The sequence below is a fragment of the Hetaerina americana genome, unplaced genomic scaffold (genome assembly GCF_022747635.1).
Source record: "Hetaerina americana unplaced genomic scaffold, ioHetAmer1.1.p SCAF_83, whole genome shotgun sequence".
In the NCBI taxonomy this organism is placed as follows: Eukaryota; Metazoa; Arthropoda; class Insecta; order Odonata; family Calopterygidae; genus Hetaerina; species Hetaerina americana.
This window is the reverse complement of record NW_027287461.1, coordinates 1500457-1528399: the sequence shown is the minus strand read 5'-3', so window position 1 is coordinate 1528399 and position 27943 is coordinate 1500457. Positions and strand designations below refer to the sequence as shown.

The window sequence follows — 27943 nt, the reverse complement described above, 5'->3', positions numbered from 1 at the left end:
AGGAGATAGTGTGTTCTCTCCTTGCCGATGTCTAAGACGATGCTTGGAGAGGAATAGCCCACCGCACACAACGCGTCGTCGTCCCTTTCCCCCCCACGATTGCTGCTGCCAGACGACGGCGCCTTGCGGGCAGGAGAGAGTAGCGAAGTGCGAGCCGAAGGAGGATTCCTCGAAGTGGGAGCTTGAGGACGACACGGGCCAGGAGTAGCGGTGCGCAGGCCAACCAACCCTCTCCACACCGGACGACACCCGCTTGTCCACGGACCGACATCCGCCAAATTAGACCACTCGGTTCGGAGCCCCTCCACCATCCGTCGAAGGTAAACAAGCAGAGGATACGGTGGCTTCCCCGAGGACGCTCCTAGTCCTCTGCCATGTGCGGTCGGGATAATCAATTTGCGCGAAATTCCTTCAGCCGCGAGCACGTCGTTATGGCGGTTCTGGACATGCGAAATTGCTTTGGTGAGGGAAAAGTGTTCGTGAATATTCTCACTGGCAGGGGTGGATGTAGGTCTTTTTGCGAGAATTCGGGGTGGAGTGCGGTTGCGACAATGCGGCATTACACCCAATGAATGTGTGGTCAATAACAATTTTCCATGATATATTTTAGTCAAATTTTTCGTGTTGATTCACTTAGCCATCATCCTTAATTAAATGCCCATAATTGTTTCATGGACCTACTAGGAAGTGAGGGAAAGAGAGGCAATCACTGCACAGCGGTTATTATATTTATTATCCTATCGATAACTTTCATTGGTGAATTTCGGGTAACATTATTTCCTTTTCAGCTTTTAGGTTGATATTTTTCCACCCTCGCTTGACGCACTCGGATGACGCACATGTACTGCGCCACAACTGTATACGGGCCTACTCGGTGGTCGTGATTTGCAACTGTATATTCCGTTTGAAGGTCATTCTCTTCATTGTACACTCTGTAGGACTAAGAAATGCCCTGGGGAAGAGGTTCATGCAAAATATTCTTCTTTTAAAATACAATAACTAGCTGACTGTATGCAACCCTCAGAAAGGACGCTACTGGTTTGTGATTTTTAACTCCAAAGTTCATGGATGGAATTAAATATGCTCACGGACACATATGAATGTAGAAATTAAATACTTATGGATAGTAATGAAGGAATATTAGACAAATTGCGTAGTTTAAGGCGTGATATAGCGGAATTTGAACATAATCATGAACAAATGATAACACGTTTCCACTAGGCATTGATTTATTACATGACCGGTTTCGATGTAGATGATGTAGTACGTCGAGCGTTAAATCAATATCTAGAGTAAAAGTGTTATAACTTACTCATTATTAATAAAATTGGAATACAAAGTAAAATGGACCATAGGGTGACCACTGAAATGATTTTGGTGTTCTTACTATTTCCAATTTCCAAAACCTCTGTTGCACGCATTATGCACGTTATTTTGGCTTTGTCTGCACCACCATTATTGCTACTCACTAGCAGCTATTGAGAGAAAATTGAGAGAACTTTAAGCGGGTATTTCACAAAACAATAACAGCTGAGTAAACTGTCTTTTGATAATACCTCCACGTGCTACCCTGAAGGCCGCGCGCTCAATTTCCGGACATAGTTAAATGGAGTTCACTGGTTGTTCAGACCCTAGCAAATTTGATGGAAAGCCAAGAAAGAGTGGCAAATTGGTAAGATCTTAGGAGAATATGGACTAACAGGATAATGATATCTATCTGAATTTTCTGGGACCAAATGAAATTAATTAACTTTCCCCACTCTAAAGCTCTTACAACCAATACATTGCAGGCATCGTTTTAAAAGTCAGTCATCCACTAATAAACTAGGAAAAATGCCAGGCAAGCATAAAATGGCAAAGATAAATTATCGAAAAAGAGAAAGGCACAACATAGAATACGCAGCAAATTGAATATGAACAAAAGTATCCCGTTATTAAAATGATATTGTTCAGTTAGAGTGAAGATAAATCACAAACATTGGCGTTGAATCTATTCCTTGGGTCTATCCATAAAAAAAGACATTGAAAAATACTTGCTCCGTAATAGTGAGATTTCATAAAAATTAGAGATCATGTGTCGAGGGAAGGGTGTACTCCATATTAAGCTATAGAGTATTCCTTAAAACTTACTCACATTTTAGTATACAGCAGTCAGTGCAGTAATCCTATTTCCCGGAAAACTAGTTGTTTTAACTCATAAACAAATAGATAAACCCCTTTAATTCCTATTTCACTTCCATTGGGTAACATTAGTAACTCTGTTTAGCTCTCAATCTAGAAACAATACATAACCGGAAAATTTTTATTGAAAAAATTAGTGCAGGAAAGACATTCCTGAGAGTAGAAAATGGTTTTATCGAACTGTGGGGTACAACTGTTTTTGTACGAGTAGAAGCATTGCTTGTCCCAGTACATGAGAGCTGAATGCATTGATAGGGATTCTGAGAAGTGTTGTCTCGCTATGAGAAGTAGGTAGAACACTTGACATTTCTCGTTTTCTCGGTTTTTTCTGGCTTGCTTTCAACTCAAGGATGCTTTCTTACCGATAATATACCTTCATAGTTATCGCTCATAGTTTAAATCGTCTTTGTAACGGCGTGTCCAAGCATTATACCGAATGTCCATCTAGAATAATATTTTTCTCCAATCTCAATCCCTTCATTTCTCCCTTTGGAAAAAAGAACATACGAAATTAATTCTATGAGTTCGTTAATGAAATAAGCGAGAATAAGATGCATATTCTGAGCCAAGAGTCAACACACACACGAAAAGAAAGACTAGTTTTCGCCAGGTCTCCAGATAAACGGCGAAATTTGTTTTTTTTTGTTTTCATCTCATAGAATACGCTCTCTAACTAAATATGACAGGCGACTAAATTAACCAAAAACCTTCAGTAATTTTCGATTAATCAGATTGAAGATACTGGAATAAAAACTAGCACAATTTTGACCGTATCCTCAAAGGTTACGACATAATGGTATAAGATATTACGTCCCGAGTGTGTATTAGATAAAACAATTTTAATTTTTACCAGACTTTCTATTGTTTCTATAAAAAGTTCTTTCCCATACTTGAACTAATTATTTGTCATGAGAAACTTATGATGATCGCATGAGTATTTACTTGAAGGCTTTTAGACCCTTTAAATCACATTTAAAGATCGTGATTTATCTTCAAACTACTAGGTCTGTTCGGCAAGGATCCAGCCATGCAATATTTTGAGAAAAATAGCCCGCCTAGAACAATGAAACTTCAGTACCCCTCGAAGTACCCCCTTAGGACCTCACACACTTATCCTAGCGTCTCTTCAACTTTTCATAACAATCTGCAGTTTTCATTCGGAATGGTCATCAGCTACCCCGTCGCATTTACTTTAACTCCATGCTTCGTCCCACTCTACAACAAAAAAGGATCTTCGAAATAAGCATACAAATCCACTAAAACCTGGTTCAATGGTGAATAAGCAACCCAAATCTTCCCATAAATCAATGGAATAACTGAGTTCCTTCGTGGTAGCTCAATGATTTGCATTTGTTTGATAGAGCCTGAATGATTCGCGGAAAATTTATCATCATACGCGTGTTAGTTTGCTCCATTGTCACGTAAAAAGAACGCGAAAAAAGTAAACGCATTTTACAACAAAACTTCACAGTGAATTCTAAATTAATTCGCTTAGAGGGTTCACGAAAAAGGAACCTACACGGCGAAGAACTTGGGTGCAAAACACATACACTCGTATTTGTGTCAAGGTCTTGGTTAAACCTCGAGCGTAGGTACCTATCCATCTAAACTATCGATCATAACTAAGCCACTTGATTTAACGGACCGTTTGCACACGATGATTGGGCGCAAATTGGCAGCTATACAGCATAACATGCATTTTTTCCAGCAATATCCTTTTAACTTATATTTTCTCACCCACCAACTAGACTAGTGATAAGCAAGCGGAAATCAACATTTTACTGCAGAGGGTGCACTCACAAATCCCTCGAAGTCCCCAATAAACATGTCAAAGGAAACAATGAGTTGAAAGGGTAAATAAGACGGTCGCACTCGTGATTTATAAACAAAAGAGGGCATGTGAATGAAAAGTTCAAAACGTGCAATCGAAACCAACTGATCAACAGTATGATACCGTCTGAAGACGAGGGGAACCATGAAGCACACTGCGCAGTTGACATTTTTTGGGTGGTCGATGAAAAAAATGGATATAAAAGTTTTATGATAAAGTATTAAAATAGTGTATTTGTTGAACTGAAGTGGTTGAGTTCATTTCATTTTAATTTCGGACAACACAACAGTAGTCTCTCTTATTATTGGTATATAGCTTCTACAGCAATAATACTACTTGCAGGCTTCTTTGAATCAAATTAGGCCTTGAATTCAATTAGGTTCTTGAAAATCAATTTGTCCGCAAAGATTATTCGGCTAGATCTTATTTACATTCATTTTGTCACGATTTATAATTTCCTCAAAATATATCAATATACAGTATAATAATAAAAAGTAAAGTTTATGCCTGTAATAAGAGTGTGTTCAACTCATTTTTGAGGGTTTGTGGTTTTGATGGGGAATCAGAGGTGAGCATCCCTGATCAAATGAGAATAGGAACAGTTATGCTTTCAGCTGCTACATAGGAGGGTCATAGTCAAAGGGAATTGGACACATTGATACAGGCCATTTCAGCAAGGATCCAAATGGATTGTCTAATTGATGGCAAACTGTGTTCCCTGTGCTGAAACAGGGCCTCCTGAATAAGCAACAAATAAAATTATTTAAATGCCAAGTCCCATCTTAGACACTCACCAATTCAAAATTCTTCAATTCCAGAGTTATTCAACCAAACAAAACAAATCTCCATTGGTGACAGGTTTCTGGCTCAAATTTCCATTCCATTAGAGTTGTAAATCCTTATATTAAAGCCAGAATTATGCACATACCATTGTAATAGCATCCTGGTTCATTTTATCACAAACTTCAAGGAAGTATTTTTGAATATTAAGTGAACTGTTACTAGGGTAAAATTTTGTTTGACCTCAATGACTGGTGTGTCATCATTATTATTAGCAGTAGTCTGCTGAGTAAGCATAGGTATTTAATGGACTATGGTACTATACAATACTGTACTCCTAACATCTAACAACATGACACAAAATATCCTCGAACCCCATGCTACCTATACCAATGACTCACTCTTTAGCTCCCTGGCAACCTCCATGACCTAGTGACTTTCTATAATTCTTTAGATCTAAAAGCACTCCTTGTATACTTTATACCTCCCACAATCCCATCCACAATGCCTATTATTTTCATTTCTCTACCTTGCTTTCTCAACAGTGTCCCCTCTATTACTCTATCCACTTGCCCGGCTTTCCTGAATAGCTATAATAGACCAACATCCATCTTTCTTCCTTTACCATGCCAGGAACTTCAATTTTGTTTTCTTTTTTATCCATTTTATTTTCTCCATTCTTCTCCACATCCACATCTCAAAAGTTTCTCTCTATTCTTATCTTCTTGTCTCAGCAACCAAGTCTCTGAACCATTCAAAACTATCTTCTATATTAAAATATTCCGCTAGAATTTTCTTTATACTTCATACATGCATTTGTATAAGGTGGCTGTTATCAACACCTGAATTTGTTGTAAATGTTACTTTACCTAAGGCAATTCTTCTTTCAACGTCCTAACTACTTGGGCCACCGTCTAAAACACTTCCTTAACGGTTGAACTGCTTTAACTGCTCTAGTTTATTTCCCCCTAACTTTAATGTTTATCATAGCCTTCCTATTTCTTGATAATCTCATTAACTTCATTTCCTTATGATTAATTCCCATCTCATATATATCACACTGATTTTTCAATCCACTAAATGATGGTTTTAACCCTGTGGCTGACTTGCTGACCAATACCTGATCATCATTAAAAAGTAAATCATCATGTGTGATCATAACAAGGTAAAAGTTCCACCGGTGATATATCTTTGGACCTCCTTGAATCAATTTTTTACCATGGTTGGGAATTAACATCTTACACCAGCATTTATGCTATAATTGATTTCATATGCCTATTCATGCTCATCATTCAGAGTAAATGGGACTAGTGTGTATTTACCCCATGACTTTATCTATGTAACCATCCACAACAAAAACAATGAACAGCACTCACCAAAAAGTGTAGTTACATTGAAACTGGTAGTAATAAATCTTATTTTGTGGAAAATTGCCAATTTTTAATTCAGTAAAGTATCATATTGAATTTTTAATCATGCTATATTTTGTTCAAGAAAACTCAAATATAAATTTATTTAAAGATAGGGCCTAGACACACACTTAGAAACATTTTCGAAAATTCACACCCCAAGGAGAGAAAATAGGTGTTTAAATAATGTATTATGTAAAATTGGTTCCTTTACTGATATGGATATTATTATTCCTAAATTTATATCATGGACACAGAAAATAACTAATTTTATGCAAAAAAGATTGGTATTATTTAACACTACCAATGATTTGATTTATGAATGATTTGCAGACAATTACTATGCTATAGTTCATAATTGTTATTATTTTAAAAATTAATATGAAGAAAATTCATGCTATGGAGAAACTCAAAGAAAGAACAGCCAAATGCTAGGTGTCAGATCCCAATACATGATTTTTTTTAAATTTGAGATTGTTATTTGCTCATAGAAAATGTCTTAAACATTTGCTCAGTACTACACTCTAAACTGTAAAAAGAATGGATCTTGAGATTTGGTGATAGTTACATATTGTAGGATCACACAAGGCTCGCAGAGGGTTCTTGCCTCCATAGTAATAGCAAAGGATGACTGGCTTGTGTATGGTAGCTTCGCTACAATTAAAATAATCACACCCACACCAGAAATCACATAATTGGGAAATACATTGAAATGTAGTTCAAACCAATAACCAATCACGGATCTTATATTGATACATGAATAACTATTTGTATGAATAAAACTACATACCTTGAAAGGAAAATTTCAATAATATTATGACAGTTCCCCAAAATAATGAAATTATTCTCCATGACACATAATGAGAGGATCTCCTTAAGCACTTCAATTGCTCAAAATAGTTATAGAGGTCATAAACTAATTATAAAAATTCCCATATATGTTCACAGATTCAGACAGAGAAGATATGGCGATGGGGAAACCGAAAGCAGATAAGCCAATTATGAACAAGGGATGGAACAAAGTGGCTGCCAATGGAGACTCAAAGCTAGACAAGAAAAAATCATCAGAGAGGGAGCCAAAGGAGAAGGACACACAATGTGGGATAGGACCAATCAGGGGTGCATTTCTCCAAAAATTTGCCAATAAGAAGGTTTATGTCTTCTTGTACGGAATAATTGGGAGCATATTTTCAGCTACCTATGCATATTCAAATGGCACCATTACAACCGTGGAGAAGAGGTTTAAAATTCCAAGTCGCATTACAGGTGAGTCAGAGTTGAAATGGATAAGAGGAAATATTGAATGTAAATATGTTCTTTGGGCACTAATGATTTGGGAGGAGGAAAAGGGCTAAACCATAATGCTAAATCCTGAACAAAAGTTTTTTCCATGTCCCTATCATAGGTATATTATCTATAAAAATTATGAAGGATCCTAATTGGCTTGAAAAAATAAAATTTAGCATCTTATTGTACAATAAGGCATCCATGCAACACTGATGCAGAAAAAAAGGGTGGCAGGGCTGAGCCTTCCCCCAGTGTATCAGTTGGGAAGTGAGATTAAAGACTATTTGAGCCCCTTCAAACTCTTCTAAAAAATGTAAAAAGTGGCACATTTAAAAGTATTATAATGAAGTAAGACTGTAACTTCATGGGCATATAAGCATGTGGTCACACACATGCTTGATCAATGAAAGTCCCCGAAAAGCAGGAAGTGGGAATGCATGTTAATGATTTAAGAGGATGTCGAGAGAACTCAAATGCAGGTGATTATTCTTTAAAATATATACCTATGACTATAGAATTTTGTAGAATCAATTAATAAAACACTGATGAAAAATAAAATTCCCACAGTGAGCACTAAAAAATATAATTGATGACTTAAAACTGCTAACTCATCATTACACTTACCAACTAACACGGCTTTGTCAAGCAACTGTCCTAATATAGTCAAATTGTAAACCTTATTCACTTATTTTTTGCATCATCTTATTTTAAGTAGAGATTCAACTGAGGTCTGAACCAAACCTTAGGTTCTGAGTCTTAACTACAAAAACTGCAAGTGTGCATTATTTTTTATGCTACTGATCTGACCCAGCACAACATTGGATTATCTTGTGAAAACTCTATTTTGGATTGTCTGGAGTTAAATTTAGCACTTGTAAGAATAGTATACTGTGATTTTCCTATACATTTTTACAATGAACAATGTATTTATGACCTCATCCACCAGATAAAGAACATAACAGAACTTATGGCAAAAAGACTAATATTTGTTGGCTGCTCACATCCTTACAGCTACTGTGCTCACCATTGAACTAGTCAAGAAAACCTCTTCCTGAGGGCACTTGTGAAATTTCTCCTCATGCGCCATGAACTTTCAAAATTATTGTCATTGATGAATTATGTGAAAGGAGAGAATCTTTTAATTTTTTAATGATTTTTTCTTTCCAGGAATAATTACAGTGGGCAATGATATCAGCCAGCTACTTACATGCCTATTCCTCACTTACTATGCTGGCAAAGGTCATAGGCCACGCTGGATTGCCTTTGGTATCTTTGCTGTTGTTTTATACTGCTTGCTGACAGCCCTTCCACACTTCATTTATGGACCAGGGGAAGATGCACTTGCCTTGACCATTGAACATGGCTTCAGTAAAGGCCACAATGCCACCTCTGGTAAGGGTTTTGCAAAATGTAATGTGTTCATCAAGGATGAATTATTCCAGTTTTTCCTCATTAAGATTGGTGGCTGCAGCATTTCAATATTTTCCATTTTTAACTGGTTACCAATCTCTAATTTTCATAATTCCTTCCCAATTAAATTCCTTCATTCCTTGAAGGGTATTCCTTCAATATTTCCTTGCATTATACTCCTTACTAATTCAGAATGTGTCAAGGGAGTGCCACTCCATATATTTCTTCTTTTCCTTAAGGTGTTCCAGAGTGCTTTCTCTAACCTCGGTATGATTTTTTCACATTTATTTTGCTTTCCCAGTGAATTTAATCTACCAAGCATATGTGTGGGAAGAAAATGATGTCCCCAAAAAAAAGGAAGGGAAGGTGATGATAAATGAGGAAGATTTGCTATGTTTTACCTATGTTATCAACTGCCTCAAACAAGGCACATGGAAAAAGACCAGTCTACTATATATAAATTTCAATTTTCCTGTTCCATTATATGGCATTGACAAAATGCATCTACTAAAGTTGGAATAGAGGGAAAGTTTCATGGAAGAGAGATATCAGTTTATTTCATTGCTGAAGGTAGCTTTCAAGTTTACCACCATTAACCCCTCTCTTTGTTATTTAACCAGTAATAATTTAATTATTAAGAGCCACAACAAATGAGGTCATTTGCATATTACAGGGGCAATTTTTAGAAAAACAAGGAAATGCAAAAGCATAGAATATGTTCATTCCTTTCATGATACTTCACATACATGATTTTAGGTATTCTTCATCTAAAACCATTGTAAACGGCATTACACAAGATGACTTTGGTTAACTTCTTTCAAAAACCAAATTAATCTTGATAAGTTTACTGTTATCACCAAGGATAGTGCTAAGGTATACCCTAACGTTTGACATTAAATAAAGGACATACATCAATTATCATTATTCCCAGCTATCAAATTTATCATCCTATCATTTCTAATCCCTGTAAACTCAGAAATCGTATTTTGTCAGACAATAATCATCGTGACCTAAATGAGATGGAGCATAATTCATCTCATTTTATTTTGCTCACATCAACAGCTTTTAGTTTAGCTTTTTCTTTTCCTTAATCCAGCCTTTATCAGTAACTAGAAGATTAATAAGGACTATTTAATTTTCTTTGCTATTTTTTCGAATACCACTCTACCAGAAGCAATGATGAGTGGTCTCTCAAGAATTATTTTATTAGACTAAATAATTTTTTTATTGTAAATAAAGGTAACTCACAGAAGATGACACTCATCAGAGTCACATATTTCCCTCAGCTGTGTTTGCTTTGATTTAAAACTTTAATAATTCCTTTTTGGGTCTCAAACTAAGCACCACTCTTGTCCACCTTTGTGAGGCACTCTCCGAATGTTAGCTAATAATAGTATATCTCCTCAAACATCAGTTGGACTAACCTCCGAGCTCCCATGGTGGACCCGCAAGAAGCGGGTGCTGTGCAACCCCTCTGCAGACAAGAAAGCTGGAATGGAATGTCAGGAGGGAGAAGAAACAGGGACCGGTATGGCACCAGCAGCACTCCTCTTTGCAGCACAGCTTATCTCAGGCATTGGTGGATCTATTTACTACCCATTGGGGATAGCCTACATGGATGACAATGTAAAGAAATCCAAAACACCAGCACTGATTAGTGAGTGTGACTCTATGTAACATTGTACATATACATATATGTGTCAGGAACCATAGGCAGTACCTTATGTATGTGTGTGTGTGTTAGTGTGGTAGTCCAGGGATAGAGTGTTGGACTACTGACTGGAGGACCCGGGTTTGATCCCCATCAAGCCTCTCTGGGTTCCCTCAGCTCCACCCAAGCTATGTGATTTTTCAGGTATCAGATCTTCTTAGGAAACCATAACATGGCACAGGGAAAGGAACTGGCCCCCACACCCTGATATGTGAATTTCACATGCCATAAGGCTTAGTACAGGGTGAACTCTACCATCACCTACCAAACTGACCTTCTGGTGGATTACTATGTCTTATATATAAACAACCAACCAATCATATTTATCAACCTGAAGATCAGTTTCAGAGCCAAGGGTAGAGATCACCTATTGCTAAGCCCAATGGCATGTGAAATTCACACATCAGGAGTAGGGATGTCAGTTCCTTTCCCTGTACTAACTATGGCTTCCCAGGAAGGTCTGGTACTAAAAAAATCACAAAGTTTGGTTGAAGTTCAGAGTGCCCAGAGATGTCCTCAGAAATCGAACCCGGGCCTTTGGTCAATAGTCCAAACCTCTACCCATTGGACTGTCATGCCCCCCTGTTACTGATATTTCTGTAATAAATAATTCAATCACTATCCTTAGAACCTTACATGTTCATTTAAATGCTATTTTTAATCTTTTTTAATCATGGAAAATCCATTTTTGTAATGTGATCTCCAGTCAAATAAAAGAGTGCTATTATTATTTCACAGGTCTTTCATATTTTCTTCGTATGCTGGGACCTGCCTCTGGTTATGCACTGGCATCATTCTGTCTCAAGTTATACATCTCACCAACTTCAACTCCTACAATCACAACAGCCAATCCCCGGTGGTTAGGAGCATGGTGGCTTGGTGAGTAGAACTTGAAAATTATCAGCATTTTATTTGGGGTTGTCAGGTAAAAACCAGATAAGCAAATCATCATCCTACAAATATTTCACTATGAAAAGGTTCGGGAAACTGTAATGTCAAAATTCAAGAACTACAGGAAATACCCTGATACAAGTACATATTTAGCAGTACATAGTTACTTTAGCAGAGTAACCTACCTGCATACACTGAAATGTGTGAATTTCACAGAGTAAAAATCATTTGCCTCCATCAAGATTCAAATCCGGATTCCTTAAAATTCAGCCCAGTGCTTTGGCCACTTAAGTTACTGAGTCATCCAAGAACTCACGAAGTAAGAGGATGTCCCAGTATCCTAACTGGCTCAAGCAGGACACCTCTGCAGCTTAACTGGCTAAAACACTTGGTTTTGATATCAAGAGATCCAGGTTTAAATACCAGTCAAGGTAATTTTTACACCATGAAAATCTCACCTATTGTAACAATACCTATGAATAATATGATTTTCCAGAAGTTGAGACAGATAATGGGGTTCTCAAGATGCAAAGTCACTACAAAGACTTCTTCAGAGGTAAAACAGACAAAGTTTACTCATAGTAGATATTAATTATTATTACTTTTTATCAGCCCAGAGATCACAATACAAAAATACCAGGTGGTGGTGTATGTACATGATATAAGGCACGTCAATGAGGAGCAAAGACACAGGCTCAGTTAAGATACATAAAAGAAATGATGCTCATAGTTACATAAATGTTTGGCACAAACCCATGAACATTGGCTGTAACATGCACATGCAATATCAAATTCAGAAAAATCATTGATCATTAACATGAATCAGACCATGACCATTGCTAGAAACTAAAAGTATGAACTTACTGGTTGGGAATATTGTTGAGATATTCATCAACCGAGTAAAACATATTGCGCTGTGGATATCTTTTTAATTTATGCCTGAATGCAGCAGTTCCCTTTGTATCCTTGATACTTTTGGGTAGTTTGTTACATAATCTGATGCCCATTTCATTGGGTCCTAATTTGCCATCTAATGTCTCAAGCTTAGTGGCGATGAATTGGGCCTACTGTATTTGCTCTAATCAGGAGAGCAATTGTCCAAAACCATGTGGCCAGAACATAAATCTTACAATTTTACCGAATTCATAGAGCACATACCTAAATAAAACAATGCCACAATTTATCTTTTCATTTTCTTCAGGATGGATAATTTTGGCAATTCCAATGGCCATCTTTGCTGGTTTCATGGCTCTCTTTCCAAGGACTCTTCCTAGGGCAGCCATGAGAAAGCAAGAAGCCCAAAAAAGACTATTGATCACTGCATCCAATGAAAAGGCAGTAAAGGAGGCGGAAATGAAACTGAAAGAATTAAATGGAGAGGAAGAGAAAGAAGTTGATGTAGAGGAAGAAATAAAAGAGGATCAACCACCTGCATCACTAAAAGGTATAGTTATACATATACAGTATTTTGAGCAGTAAGATAATTTCAAATTCCACATTGAGTATATGAAATATGGCTTGCATACATATTTGGGCAGTTTTTTGAAAAAAATGGGCATAATTGTAGGGCACTACAAGATTAATTGCATCAGTAAAATGGGCAGTTACATCATTATCTCATTTTAAATTAGGCTGAACTTAATCAATAAGAAAGTTATAAAATGGGAAACAAGTATTGAAATTCAATATGAAGAATTCTTCATTAGCATTAAACACAACTTTCAATGAGCTCACTTTATCTGAAGTTTCATTACTCTATGTAGTCAACAATCACTGAAATAATATCAGCTCTCGGGTAAAAATATCAATCCTAAAGGGATAAATTAATTTTATATGCATATTTATATCTTTTTCTTTGAAGATGAAAAGAGACAACATACCAGGGATGTATGTCATTTATATTTAATGGCATGGTGGTAGTATTTCGAAAGAGTTTGAAAACTGTATCCAAAGAGTTTGGAGTCGGCAGTCATAGGCATTCTTTCAAAAGAAGAATCCGTATTGCTTCTTAGGAAAGATTACCATAAGCGAGGCTTTTTAAAAATATTAAGCATGTTGTTGGTATTAATGGTATCCAAGTCTAAAAATATTCATAGGAAGTGTACAACTGTAATGAGTATTGTATCAGCTATGATTTTTTAAATTCACATTTGAATATTTTTAAAAACAATATGTAATCACAAATACAAGAAGGCCTAATTTTAGAAGTTTTATTGAACATGAATTCAGACAAATATATAAGACTTTGAAATTTTACAGCATTAGCTGTGTAATTTGACGAAAATAAAAAGTTATTGTTGAATATAAAAAGTGTTGAACACCTGTAAATACATATACTATTATATATTTTTACAGATATGATTGTCACCCTGACTCGACTCTTGAAAAATAACATCTTTATGCTGAACACACTTGCTGCAGTGTTTTATTTTTTGGGTTACATGCCATACTGGATATTTATGCCAAAATACATTGAGACGCAATACAGGCAATCTGCTTCTACATCAAGTCTCATCACAGGTAATCATCTAATTCTTCTCACAAACTGCCACAAATTCAAAATGTTTGAAATAATGCAAGAAACAGCTGAAGTTTTAATCAAAAAGCAAGACAAACACTTATTCAGATCTTAGGAATTCTTGACTTCACCCTGCATATAGTATATATTCTCCAATGCTCCTCATTTGTCAAGGAAAATGCTAATACCTTCCTACCTAACAGCTCTTTCTACCACCATGACAGCAATGTACCCTAAAAAGTTTTATTTCCAACTTCACCGATGTGGCCCAAATTTTACTTGTACTCATAAATACAACTCTCTCTCTTCCTCAAAAAAAATGATGGCATTTCTGCTGTACGAAATTTCAAAATAAGTTGAAGAGTTCTCTTCTAGAGAATGCATATTACAGCACCTCTGTAAATCTGAACTGTTAATTTTTTCTAAGAGTGTGTTATATACTTTTTCTGATGTCCTCCAAAGCCTCCATAAGTTGATGGAATTAACAATATGTATTTTAATATCAGTTTCCTTTTAGCCAAATAACAAAAAAACATAGTATGTAATTATTTGAAAGCTGATGGATACCTGAAGAAATTACTTCTAAGGATGCAGCTGTATATATCTCATATTTCAATATTTCAGGCACAGTCGGCCTTGTGTTTTCAGCAATTGGGGTCCTTGCCTCCGGTATCATTATCTCAAGACTGAAGCCTTCAGCAAGAGCACTGGCATTTTGGAATGTCTTCTGTGGTGCCGTATCTGTTCTCGGAATAATTTCATACGCTTTCCTTGGATGCCCAGCAGCAGACACAGCAGTATTACCATCAGGAGAGTGAGTTCTGTTCTTCAGTGCTTGAATTTTATAATTATTTGCTCCAAGCTTGATTTTATGCCAGCTCTTTTCCATCTCAATAGTAGTAGTTATAGTTAGGGCTGCGTCAACAGCCAAGGTCATTTGCACCACTGTCATATTAATTTAAAACTCCAATTCAAGCAGAAGGTGTCAGCACTAAATCACCAATTTCATTAAAAAGAATATATGTGATGAGTCCAAATGAGTCCATGGTTAATTTTTTCTAGGGTATTGGTTAACCTCAATAATCAAATGTCTCTAATTTGGAAAAAAAATTCTGGCAGCTGCTGGAAATGATCTGGCTGAAACATGTTTGAAAGTTTTGCACATGGGTTAAAATATACTCCTGGCTAATTTCTTGAAGTAGACTTTATTATTATTAGTATTCTACCCATTGAGGTAAATTTTGGATGGACACAGACTATACAATGACACATCGTTTCCTTGCCTCTCCAAACAAAAGAAAACCTTATCTCAGACACTACAGTAAGCCCCTCATCAGTTTTGCACATTCAATTCCTCCCTTCATTTCGTACAACATGGCTATTCTCTTCATACCCCTTCCTCAGTTGCCTAACACTCTCTCCTCTCTCACACTATTCAACTTTTATCGCCAATCAAAACGTTCTTCATCCATCTTTTCTACTTCCTTTGGATTTCTCCCAACAATCCCCTCTCCTTCCACATCAAGGCTAGTGCATCCCCATTTGTTTTCTTTTCTGTCCACTTCACCTTTTCCATCCTTCTCCACACCCACATTTCAAAAGCTTCCAATCTATGTATTTTGTCTTGCTCACATGACCATATTTCCTCACAAAACAAAACCATGCTTCTTTTTAAGGTTTTGATGAGCCGATTATTAGCAATCATACTCAATGTGCCTGTCATCAATTCCCTCCTCCTCATGAGAGCTTCTTTGCCTAATGCAATTCTTCTTATTATATCCCTATTATTTTGATCATTTTGTTCTAAAACACTTTCAAGATTGGTAAACTGATCCACATGATCTAGCTTATGACATGTTTTATTATTTCACTTAGCTATTCTCTTTCTCCAAAACTACAAAACCTTCATTTTGTTTACACTAATTATCATCCCATACCTATCACATGAACTTTTCAATGCACTCTGCATTCCTTGAAACCTCTTGGCTGAAGGATTAACTAAAGCTTGATCATCTGCAAACCTAACTGATTTTATGAATCCTCCACCAACTCCAATTCCCATGCCTCTTTAACCATTTCCTCCACATAAACTGCCCAGCCTGACTCTATTTTGTTTGGATACATCACATGAAAAAGGTAATTTACACTACGTAGGGATATTTAACAAACAACATTGTAGACTTTTTTTACATAGAGCACACATTTCATTCACTGGGTACAAAGGTTTAATAATAAGCAAGTATGCTTTGATATTATACTTGAAGGAGATGCTTGAGATTATGTTTTATATTTCTCTTTATTATTGAACTCATTACTGCTATGGTGTTATACATACTACTCCCACAATTGAACCCTAACTGATAATGCCCAAAGTAATAATTTTCCCTCCTCTCTATCCTCTTATTGATGGTCATGAGTACCACTTTAGCATGATTGATTTCTTTCAGGTGACTGTTATTCCAAAAATAAGTTAATTCTTTTAACTGCACAGGTATGCAACTGTATATGAACAAGTATGGAAAAAATTTCTCTATGGAACAAGTAAATTTTAAAGATCCACAAAAGATTACTGCAAAAATCTGTATTATTTTATTTCTGCTGAAATAATGTAATCCAACAGCATGGTACTTAATGCAAGCAATACAGGAGAATTATTTACAACTTTTGAGCACAGATGCCTTCAAAAGCTAACTATGCACTGACCCCTTCACTGAAACCCATGATTCCATTACTATTTTACTTACACTTATAATGCTACATCAGCACCAGAAAATCAAGATGTTAATTTCAGACCTTTTCTTCCAATCACTGCATAAGTTTTTAAGGATGCACCTGGTATAGTATGATTTAAACTTGTTTATTACACCTCATCCTTTAGGTGTGAAACATATACCTTCATTGGTGAAGAAAACATTACCTCAATATGTATATCAGCATTCTGTCGGTTGACTGAGAGTCCAGAGGAGTTTTAAATACCAATTAGTCATCAGATTTCATATTTTTGCTTTCTGAGACACAACTATGACTTGGCATACGAAGTGAAATTGGAACCAGTCCAAAATCAATAGTGTTTATATGGGCCCTTCTATTTCATATCTAGAAAACAGGTTGTTGATACCTGTTTATTCCCCTTAAAACATTTAGGTTTTCAATGTGATACACTAGCATAAGGATGAACAAAATCAACTTGAAGTAATTTAACACAATAATACGATAAAATGGCTTTTGGTGGACTTGTACCCTAGAGAGGATTACTCCACCTTTGCAAGGTACATACATACTTATATGTTTACGTCATCAAGAAAGGAAGCTTTTACATGGAATATCCAACTTGAGAGTCAACAGAGACAAATTCCCAATTCTTCCCCATTATAGGGATATTTAACAAACAACATATTAGACACAGGTAGGTTTTTAGATATTTAATTTAAAAATATTTTTTAACATCTCCAATCAACTGTAACTTTCAGCAAAGGTAAATAAAAGTTGAGAAGGTCAGATTCTTAATAGTTTTTTGTTACAACTCAGTGCCCTTCCTGGTATGATTTTCCCACTCATTTTGGTTTCAATCATATTTTAGCAGGCATTTCTTTTCTTCTACTGCACAAGTAATATTTTGTTGGACATTTTTTTAACTTTATTGCTGGTAGAAGTTCCTTCCTAAACGTTGACTCTTATCTTTTACTTCATCAGTTCAGAGCCAATTCATTAACCCCAAATTCTCATATCGGAACTAAGATTTTTGTTGTCATTTTCATTTTTTAGTATTTCAATTTTCTGTCACACATCCTCCCACCAACCTTTCTGATTTGAACAGTCTGTATTTTGTTTGTTGACTGCTGTCAACTACTTATTTTCAGAAGTATTAGAATTAATCTTTCATGTACTTTTATGCAGGCTTCGAACTGAGTATGCCTGCAACACTGCATGTGGTTGTGACTATGTCAAGTATTCTCCTGTGTGTTCCATCGCAGATGGAAAAACAACTTTCATCTCTGCATGCCATGCAGGTTGCACACGAGAAATTACAATGCCACCTGGAACTCCTAAGAAGGTGGGTGAAATCAATCGAAGAAAATAAAAATCTTAACTGCAGTGCAAATTGGCAACAATATGCGAAGATAAAATGCGGTCCTCCAAACCATTTTCTTTCAATGGTATTGTTATAATTTGCAGTGCTTGTTAATTAATAGTCAGTTTTCTGATAAAGGTTACCTTGACTTGGAAACAAGGCAGGCACCAAAATTCCCACAAATTTCTTTCACTGCAAATTTTTTAAACGGGAACTAAGCCAAGCTGACTCAATACTTCAATTTTTCACATATTTGTGAGTATAAAGCATGGATGTACTGAAAGTCATAGTTGGAAATTAACCATGTCCTGGTTGCATCAAGCCCTTTTATGTTTAATACACCATGGTATGTATTCAATTGATACTTGGAAAAAGTTAAATTCTGGGGATAACACCCACTTCCACGTGCATGGTAAAAATTCTTATTAAATATTTCTCATTACAGTGATTGCATGTGGAATTTTTATATTTTTATTTGTATTATACTTTAAATAAATCTATTAAATGTTGTCACCAACATTCATACTGGTAAAACTCAAAGGTAGATTAGCAATTCCAAATCATTATGGAACACTTCAGACTATGCCACACTCTACCTCCATCATACTCTAAGTATCCAGAAGCATACTTAATCATATCATTTAAATGTGTTCTGAGGCATACAGGAATAAATCCTTATTGCAAAGAAGAACTGCATTGCACTGCTCCCTCATTCTACACCTAAGGGTTTTTTTTTAATTCAAAACTAATCTAAACAAAGCATTAAAATAAACAACTGACAGAGTTTACAAATTGTTCTTGTTGGCAGCGGTTCCTTCTGAGAAATGGACAGCTATTAGTAATAATCAATTAAACCATACTAATATACTCTCCTGTTTTCATCTTCTTTTTTGAAAATGCAGATCAACTAGTTCAGTTTGCAATCAGCCAAGGGACAACATACTATCTGACCTGGATAGTAAAAGTGAAGTTCTCAGTTTGTTTTATGATCTTTTTAGAGCTCTATAGACTGTAAATCATAACACTGTTCTTCATAAAATTCACTCTTTCAGTGGAAGAGACATACCACCTTGTATGGAATCCTATTTTGCTAACCATAAGTAACAACTTTCTGCTATTATTAATGGCATTGACTGTTTTAACCCCAAACTTCAATCACAAGGAGTCCCACAAGGTTCTGTCCTTTGCCCAATTTTGTTTTGTTATAAATCTATAACTTGCTGAAATTGTTTCCTTACTCACCTAGAATTTATCCAATATTGTGTGTGGATGATACCAATTTTGTCACTCAATTTTCCGTGATAAATTTGTGACATCAGAAAATTTTGTCAAGTGATGGAACATTAACTTCTTAAAATTTGATGTTGATAAATCATTTGTAATGCACTATGCTAAATTAATACACTATCAGGTATTGTATCTGTGGATTAAATGGAGATATTACTCCTTACAAGGATCACATATAATTACTAGGTATCAGTTTTGATATGCATGAGTCATGGAAATGCAGATTAACACTTTGGCTATTAAACTCACCTTGGTATGCTTCCTCATTAGATATATCTATAACCTTGTTTTTTAGATCTTCTGCTGACTCTATAATATGGTAGATTTCATACATATTCATTGTTCAGTTTGGTACTATGTGGTTCATTTTCCCATGATGTGATAATTTTTAAAATTCAAGAGGGCCATACATATTGCCTGTAACAAAAACAAACTCATACTGTACCCCGTGCTGCATAATATATTCAAGGATTTTGGTATTTAATGTTTCCTGTTTGTGCGTATTTTCCATTTTAGTTAATGCTAAATCCAATCTCCATGGCTTCCTGCACAAACCTTAAGTACACAGTTATAGTACAAGACACAAAGGTACTCTTTATATTCCTTTTGTTTCTATGAAGAAAGCAGCCAATGTCTGAAATACAGCAGCATATTGTTTTACAATAAACTTCCTAAGGAGCTTAAGAGTCACATGAATGCCTTTATTTTCAAACAGAGAACCATAAACTATCTACTAACTGAATGTTAATGTTTATTACAAGGGTATGCACATACTTAATTAAATTTTGAATATTTTGATGCATAATATACTCCTTAACTCTACATTGTCATTTTACACTATTCATCCTGACATGCTTTATACTTAGATATGTAATTGAACGTGACTTATATTAGCCATAGAGGTTTTTGGGAAAATAAATGAATATTATTATTCCATTTAGAAAACCCATCAGTTTTCATCATATCAAAGCAAAGATACCAAAGAATCAAGAGGCATGATGTTTATCCAATTTTGCCCACTTGACCTAGTATCCACGGAGTGTAGCTCTAATTCTCTTTACAACAGGTGTACGGTGGATGCAAATGTGTTCCATCATCAAATGGCACACTCCCAGCAGCCATTAAGGACATGGTTGACCAACTAGATGTACCAGAGCTAAACAATGCTGCTGTTTCCAATAAATTGACTGATGGGGGAGTCACAATTTCTGGATCATGCCCGGTAGACTGTGCTACAAAATTCTATATGTTCTTGGCAGTTGTTTGTCTACTTAAGTTTGTTGGTTCCACAGGAAGGGCATCCAACTTTCTAGTCTCAATAAGGTAGGGTAATGACTATGCACTACTTTAAGCTAACAGCATGTCTCTCTGACCAAATATGCCAGATGAACTTTCCTTTGCTTAACGATGTCCTAATAATAAGTAGTATTATCAAAAAGCTGCTTTACAAAATACAATTCTACCGTTTTAATTGGCATTAGTCAAGAACTTACTTGATGGAATTTTACATAAAAATACAGTAAATAAACACCACATACCGTGAAATGGGGGGACCTGGACTGTTTTGAAGTTTTTTCATTACTTCAAATAAATTGGTTCTGAATGTACAGAAAAATTTAAGTAATGAAAATATATCTTATTAGTGCAAATAATGCTGAAAAGTTTTTCTTAAACCAACAGAATATTTTTGAAACAATACAGCACAACAGCTGAAGTCATCCCACACTACTGGATGACTTCAGCCACAAAATATTATTCATAATAATTGCACATAAAATTATATTTTTTCAACTAATATTACAGTACCATATTGAGTACTGAATTATTTGTTATGCATGTATGGGGAGATTTTAAAAAGAAACCACACAAGTTTTTTGCTCCTTTATTATATTAACAAATTTCAGAAAACAACATTATTTCACTATATAAACTCTGGTTATACATCAGAGAAAATAAGTCACCCTCTCTGAATGCATCCAGGTTGTTTTAGTTTATGAGCAACTTGATTATTTCCAGGAAGAAAAATTAAGCATTCTTTTCATTTTTGTTTATCCTTAAAAAATAATCTCCTATGGAATCATTTTCTGTCATGGATATTACTTTATCCAAAAATATTGTACCTTTCACTGGTCACAAACCATGTTGAAACAATTCAACAGCACTCAGAATCCTATCATCTATGTTTTGTATCTCTCCACTCCTGAAAGATATGTTATCGGGAAAGGTTTTGGAAAAATATATTTATTTCAGATATTGCTACAATGCCTCAAAATTCTTCAAAGTGCCTTGAATCAAGACAAATTTAGCGCAGATATTTCACAGTGCCAAATTTTCAGTGATAATGGTGTGCACAGCCATCTTTTCAATGCTAATACAGGGTTCGTCCGGAAAATAAGTGCACTGATTTTTTCCCGCCGCTCCAGGCGCGCCCAGCACCGCTCTGACGGGCTGCGATTGGAGGGGGGTATGTTGGCAAGCGACGCTGAAAAAGGCAGTCGGCTCTGAGCTGTGGTGTAGTGAGGAGCTCTGTTAACGCGAACCTCCACGCTCGACCCACGTCACGGAACGCGATGCCGAAGTTTTTGGAGCAGCGTTATTCCATCAAATTTGCGGTAAAGCTTGGGAAATCGTCTACCGAAACTGTCGGTATGATTAACCAGGCTTACGGGGAGTCAGCCATGTCCAGAAACATGATCTTTCGGTGGCACAAGATGTTCGTGGAGGGCAGAGAAGAGGTCGACGACGAACCACGGCCTGGACGCCCATCAACGACACTCACCGACGAAAATGTGCGAAAAGTTCGCGATGTACTGAACTCTGATCGTCGTCTTAGTGTTCGGATGATAGCAGAGCAGTGTAATGCTCGACAGGCTTCGAAAACGAGTCGCCCGCGTCCGGCCAGCGATCAAAAACATCTGGCGGCTGCATCACGACAATGCGCCGTCTCACACCGCGCTTGTCGTGTCGGACTTCTTGGCCAAGCACGGCGTGGCAACGCTGCCGCACCCGCCCTACAGCCCGGACTTGGCACCACCGGACTTCTTTCTGTTCCCGAAGATAAAGAGGAGTTTGAAAGGAACGCGATACGGGACTTTGGACGCCGTCAAAGAGGCCGTGACGACGTGTCTTCGAGAGGTTCCCGATGATGCCTTCGCGGGAGCGTTCCAGGAATGGGAACGCCGCTGGAACAAGTGTATCGACTCACAAGGGTCCTATTTTGAGGAATATTAGCTTAAGATATGTAAAAGTGTAATAAATTTTTTTTCCTGAGCTCAGTACACTTATTTTCCGGACGAACCCTGTATGATCTACAATCATGCACACACTTAACTGATGGCTTTAATTCAGCACAACACGCACACGTCATCGGTTCTTAATGTCAATGGCCATCCAGTGCGGGGCTTGTCCTCCTCACTCTCTTGGCCATCTTTGAAGAGCTTGTGCCACTTAAAAACTGCAGTTTATGACATGCTTTCAAGCATACCCAACGTTTCCGTATCCAATTTCCCCAGCCCAACACAAAATTTGATAGCGTACTGTGTTCAATCATTTGCTGCATTTTGCACTTGCACCGAGTCACTCGACAGGGGTCCTGTAAAAACTTGGTCTAGCCTGAAAGAATGCTCGCAGGCGATTGGCACCTGTTGAAGATCAGAACCCCCACCACTGAGCCCGCATGCTGTGACGTAGTCACATCAGGAAAATATTGTTTCCAATCCTTTTTATACAAACCTTGAAGATGTTGAAGACAACTTAAAATTGACACACACCACACAGTATCTGTTGTATTTGAGCTCACAAACAAACTATCTCCATTGGAGCTCTTAATGCCTTGTGCTAACACTTTTTCTTGCTACTACCGGTATTCTTCTTTCACAATTCCTTTTCTCAGGAATTTTTATCAGCCTATCATCATGCAGTAAATGAAGAAATGCATTCATCCACAATTGATCAGATTATTGGCCCTCAGTAGACTCCTCAAAATTTGGAATTTTTTCATGGACTTCTCTTGGATTGAAAGGAACTATTCCTGTACCTTTAAACCCAGAGCAAATCTTATTTTTAAGGAAAGAGCCAATGACCTCTAGTGCTGATTACAGCATTATTGGGTATTCACATTTTGGTAGAATGCCAACATTGCATTTTTTCCTGCTGTCAAGGCATTTCCCCAAGCTGTCATAGGGGTCTGAAAAATGCCACACCTAATTACCAGCAAAGACATGTTAAGCTTGGAGAAAATAGTACAATATGGATATTATACTCATCACCCAATTTTAAAACTTCCCCTGAAAAATAGATTGACAAATTTTCCCTGGAGTAATACTTTATGGGCTGGACAGTGTTTCACAAGAGGAAAACATGTATTAATCAACCCTCATTACCACCTTTCCTTACTATATTATTTATACTTTGTACTTTCTTCTCCATTATTGCTACTTATTAAGACACCTGTATGAAACTACAAGTAAAACTGTACTACTCAATTTGTACTATGGGGAAATTTATTCAAATATAACCTACGGTATAATATTATGGGGATCAGCTGCTATTTCTCAAACCATCTTTAAAATGCAAAAGAAAGCTATTAGAATCATCACCAGGAAACCTCACAATGCTCCATCAAGGCCTGCTATGGGCTGGACAGTGTTTCACAGGAGGAAAACATGTATCGACAAACCAATGCTAAAACATTTTCATGTCAAACCAAGTAGCAAGTAGATGTAGACAGGCTATAGCAAGCAGAAGAGATTCCTCCTTCAATCCAAATTGGTCAAAGTAGAGATGCCTGCCTTATTTCCAGGATCATCAACAAAATTACTTTCATCTAAATATAAAATATTTTCATGAGGATGTCATCTTTAAAAGGAAGACACTTCTAAATCATTAAAATAATCTAGCAGAAGATTTATACTCGTATTCACCGCAGCTCAAGCCCATACAATATTTTCCCCAAGCCTAAGGGGAAGTGTATCGTTTCTCCTCATACATCCATAATCCAATCATTTCCTGAACAACTGTTGTCAATACACTTAACTATTATGTTTTTCCTGTTCAAATAGATTCGTGCTAAAATTTGGATATCACAAACACTTGGGAACCTCCATTTGGCAGAATTAAAAAGCCCTTCCACATTTACCTCTTCTTCATGATAAAGCAGTGTTTGACCTTTCACTTATTTTAGATAGTGTCATGAGAGCTTATCTTGCAGCATGCTTCTCAGGACCTGCTACTACTGTTTCCCTTTGGGTTGCCATTATCCCTCTCTTCACTTCATCTAATGCTTCTTAAAGGAGAATGTTCATCATTCCTTAAGTATGAATGCCTACCACAGACCTGATAGTGCCTGGATATGGCCAAAGTCACCCCACAATATTTCAGTTTTTTCCAAAAGAGCCCAATTATCCCAATTTCGATGATAACATCAAAAATTTTTTATAACCTGGTTGCGAATAAACTAACCATATTATATCATCATTTCCTCTTTTCTGACTTCAGCAGAGAGGAATGTCAGATGAGGTTTTACACACTTGTCTCAAGAACACAAGAGTTTCAATTAAGCCCCTGAATACCATTGTACGATAACCCCTGCGAAATACAAGGCTGATCTGACATACCCTGACAATGTAATAAGGGCAGGAATATCTATGCCACATATAAGGGTAGGGATATTTGATTACTAGTGTTTAAAATTTTCCAACAAAGTTTCAATTTGTAGAGCAGTGCACACACAACTTAAGTCACCCTATCTTATGTTATGCTTTGTGGAATCAAAATAAGTTACATACCCACAGTTCTGTTTTCCCAGCTTATATAGGAAAGCCAATAAGTGAAGGATTTCAGAACCAAATTGTCTCTAATCAGTAATGTCATAACACAGCCAATAGTTCTGCACTATCCTTAAAACTATCACAACGATCTTTGCATATTAACCATGATAATTATAATTCTGTTTTTGTGCAAGATGTCCCTTGCATTAAAAAATAAAGTAGAAAAGTACCATTCGGACAACTTTTCCAGTTTTAAAGAAGAAAATTTATCTTGTGGCTAGTTTGATTGCCTTGCCTTAAGAATAATGGCTGAAACTTATCAACTCAAATTCTTCCAAAAAACTTACCCAAGTTCATATTTTTGTTGACCAATTCATCTTAAATTCTAGCCATTAGCCATATTGCATGTCCTCATTAATGATAATACTGATTAATTACTTTTGATTTTTATTGACAGATGAAAATGTTGTAAAAGTAATTTTTGAGACCCAAAAATGCACAGAGCAAGTTCTATTGACACCTAATATGGAGATCAAATATTTAAAAAAATGCAATGACCAATAATTATACTTTTTAAGCACCATTGTTTACTTGCTCATACTTACTTCTTTCCCAAAAGGTGTGTAGAAGAGAGAGATAAGACTTTCTCAATGGGTTTTGGCCTGGCTATGATGAGTCTCTTCTCGTTCATCCCCTCACCAATTCTTTTTGGAATAATTCTTGGTGCGTAACATTTTTGGATTCACTTTACCATTGTGTACATCTGTTACCACAAGATTACTAGAATGTGAGCATAAATATAAAATCAGTATTCTGTTACCTGCAAGTAAATATCATTTTCATAATGAAAAAGATTTTGTTCCTGCTATAATCTCATTGTATTAATCCTTCATGTTCAAATTGAAGCAACAATATATTTATTAAAATTTAATTTTTTATAATTTCAAATATTAAAACGGATTTTAAAAGTTGGTAGTAATTTTAAATACTTTATGATCACAATCTAATGAATGCAATCAATGAATAATCAACATGTGACCTACAATTTGCATGTCACAGTCTCATTAGGGTTTTAATAAATACAGATTGCACTGTTCCACACTATCATTTATTTCTTTTTCCCAAAAAATCATGATGAGAGTGACTAACAGTCAAACTGTCTAATTCCAGATAGCACATGCTTAGTTTGGGGCCGTACATGCACTGGTACTGGAAACTGCTGGCTTTACAATGGTGCTTCTCTAAGATACATCTTAAATTTCACAGCCGCCGGTAAGGATTAATTTATTAAAAAAATTTCAAGGACTTATCACTGAATTGACTATCTCTACTGTTTTTAGTGGAATGCAAATAATGAGAAAATCAAAATGAAAATATCCATATGAGAAGCAGAGTTAATGCCAAATATTTTGGACAGCCTAAAATAAGTCTTCAACATTACTAATTCACTAATTGAGGAAGGGTATAATAATTATAATATTTCATATTGATACAATAGACAATGGGAACAAAGAAAGGGAAGACTGCATCATGTACTTACAAAATGGATAGGAAAAAAACCATAAAGTGAGCTCCCATACCCAATGTCATTTCCCACAAATCCCTTCAATATGTGGGCTCCAACGCAAAGCCATGCCATAAAATTGGAGTAATCAAGAACTACAAGGGAAAATAATTTTTTGTTTCTTTCTCAGCTTATGACTAAATGCATCATGTTATGATAAATTCCTCAGTTGAGCAAAAAAGGCAATGGAAAACAAAGAATTGACCTAATAGGCTTTGGTATGGGCTAAACATTTTAAAGTACAAACAAAGAATACCCACTTTCTTTATCTGATGAATATCCAACAGTGACCTGAAGTTCAACAAGCTGACTGCTCTGCACACATTTTTATTTATTTTATAACTAATTATCTTATTCATCTAAAAATTCACACTTAAACACAAGCATCATCATGAAAGTGCATAACATGTTTCGTATACTATTAACTAATACTTTTCTTTATTTTTTTTGCTAGGATGTTTTAAATTTCTTGGTTGAAAAAACTAGCTTCATGCATAAAACCCACTAACTACTAAAACTAATCCATGCTGTTCAAATACAAAATTAATGACAGCTTAACATTTCACCAAAATATCAAATTTATGATTCACACTAAAAGTACTTATGTTTCTAATTTTCAGCATTTGTGACCATTGGGACAGCATTTGATGGAGGTGTGTGGTATTATGCCAAAAATCTCAAAATATTTGATGACCATGAGGATGTAAAGAAAGAGATAGAAGATGCTGAATTGGCTGTAGAAATGGATGAAGTAGCGAGGGCCACAGGTGGTGATGCTTGATGTGATTTTTTTTAAGATCAAGACCTCAACAGTAGTTCTGTGAGGACCTTGAGATAATGTCTGATTCAGGGACATGCAAAATGAAGAAACGTGTTTTACTCTCAGAAAATAATCAGACAAAGCAAAGGACAACAATGCATTCAAAAAGCTAAAAGCAAGACAAAAAATGGGTAAAAAGGTGTCAAAAGAACAGAACGATATCACTTGTGGTATAGTTATAACGCCCCTGTGATCCAGAAGCCCATTTGACCATTGCATTCTGAGATGAATCAGTTCAGCCTATGGTTGTAATTGAATGTAATAAATTTATGCAAAATGTTTTTCAGTCCTATTGTGAGACTTGAGGGACATGCTCACTAAAAGAAATAAAATTAACTTATGATATCATGTGATTTTATTCAAAACTACCACCAAATTTTGTTTTACTTTAGTTTTTATACTCATTGTGAAGAA

General features: G+C 36.1%; 1 protein-coding gene across 1 annotated transcript; it reads left to right on the top strand.

Moving 5' to 3' along the window:
* On the top strand, positions 1–27943 carry Oatp58Dc (Organic anion transporting polypeptide 58Dc). Its single transcript, XM_071597252.1, has 13 exons — positions 1–320; positions 7150–7467; positions 8656–8880; positions 10313–10555; positions 11348–11488; positions 12702–12944; positions 13856–14020; positions 14643–14832; positions 17916–18072; positions 20444–20700; positions 25765–25868; positions 26316–26417; positions 27330–27943. Exons 2-13 carry the CDS (start codon positions 7167–7169, stop codon positions 27488–27490), a joined length of 2289 nt encoding a protein of 762 aa, XP_071453353.1. The 5' UTR covers positions 1–320; positions 7150–7166; the 3' UTR covers positions 27491–27943.

Coding starts and splice junctions, on each gene's coding strand:
- Oatp58Dc (XM_071597252.1), top strand. CDS start 7,167: ATGGCGATGGGGAAACCGAAAGCAGATAAGCCAATTATGAACAAGGGA. Junction 25,869..26,315: donor TCTTTTTGGAATAATTCTTG/GTGCGTAACATT, acceptor GTCTAATTCCAG/ATAGCACATGCTTAGTTTGG. Junction 26,418..27,329: donor CTTAAATTTCACAGCCGCCG/GTAAGGATTAAT, acceptor TCTAATTTTCAG/CATTTGTGACCATTGGGACA.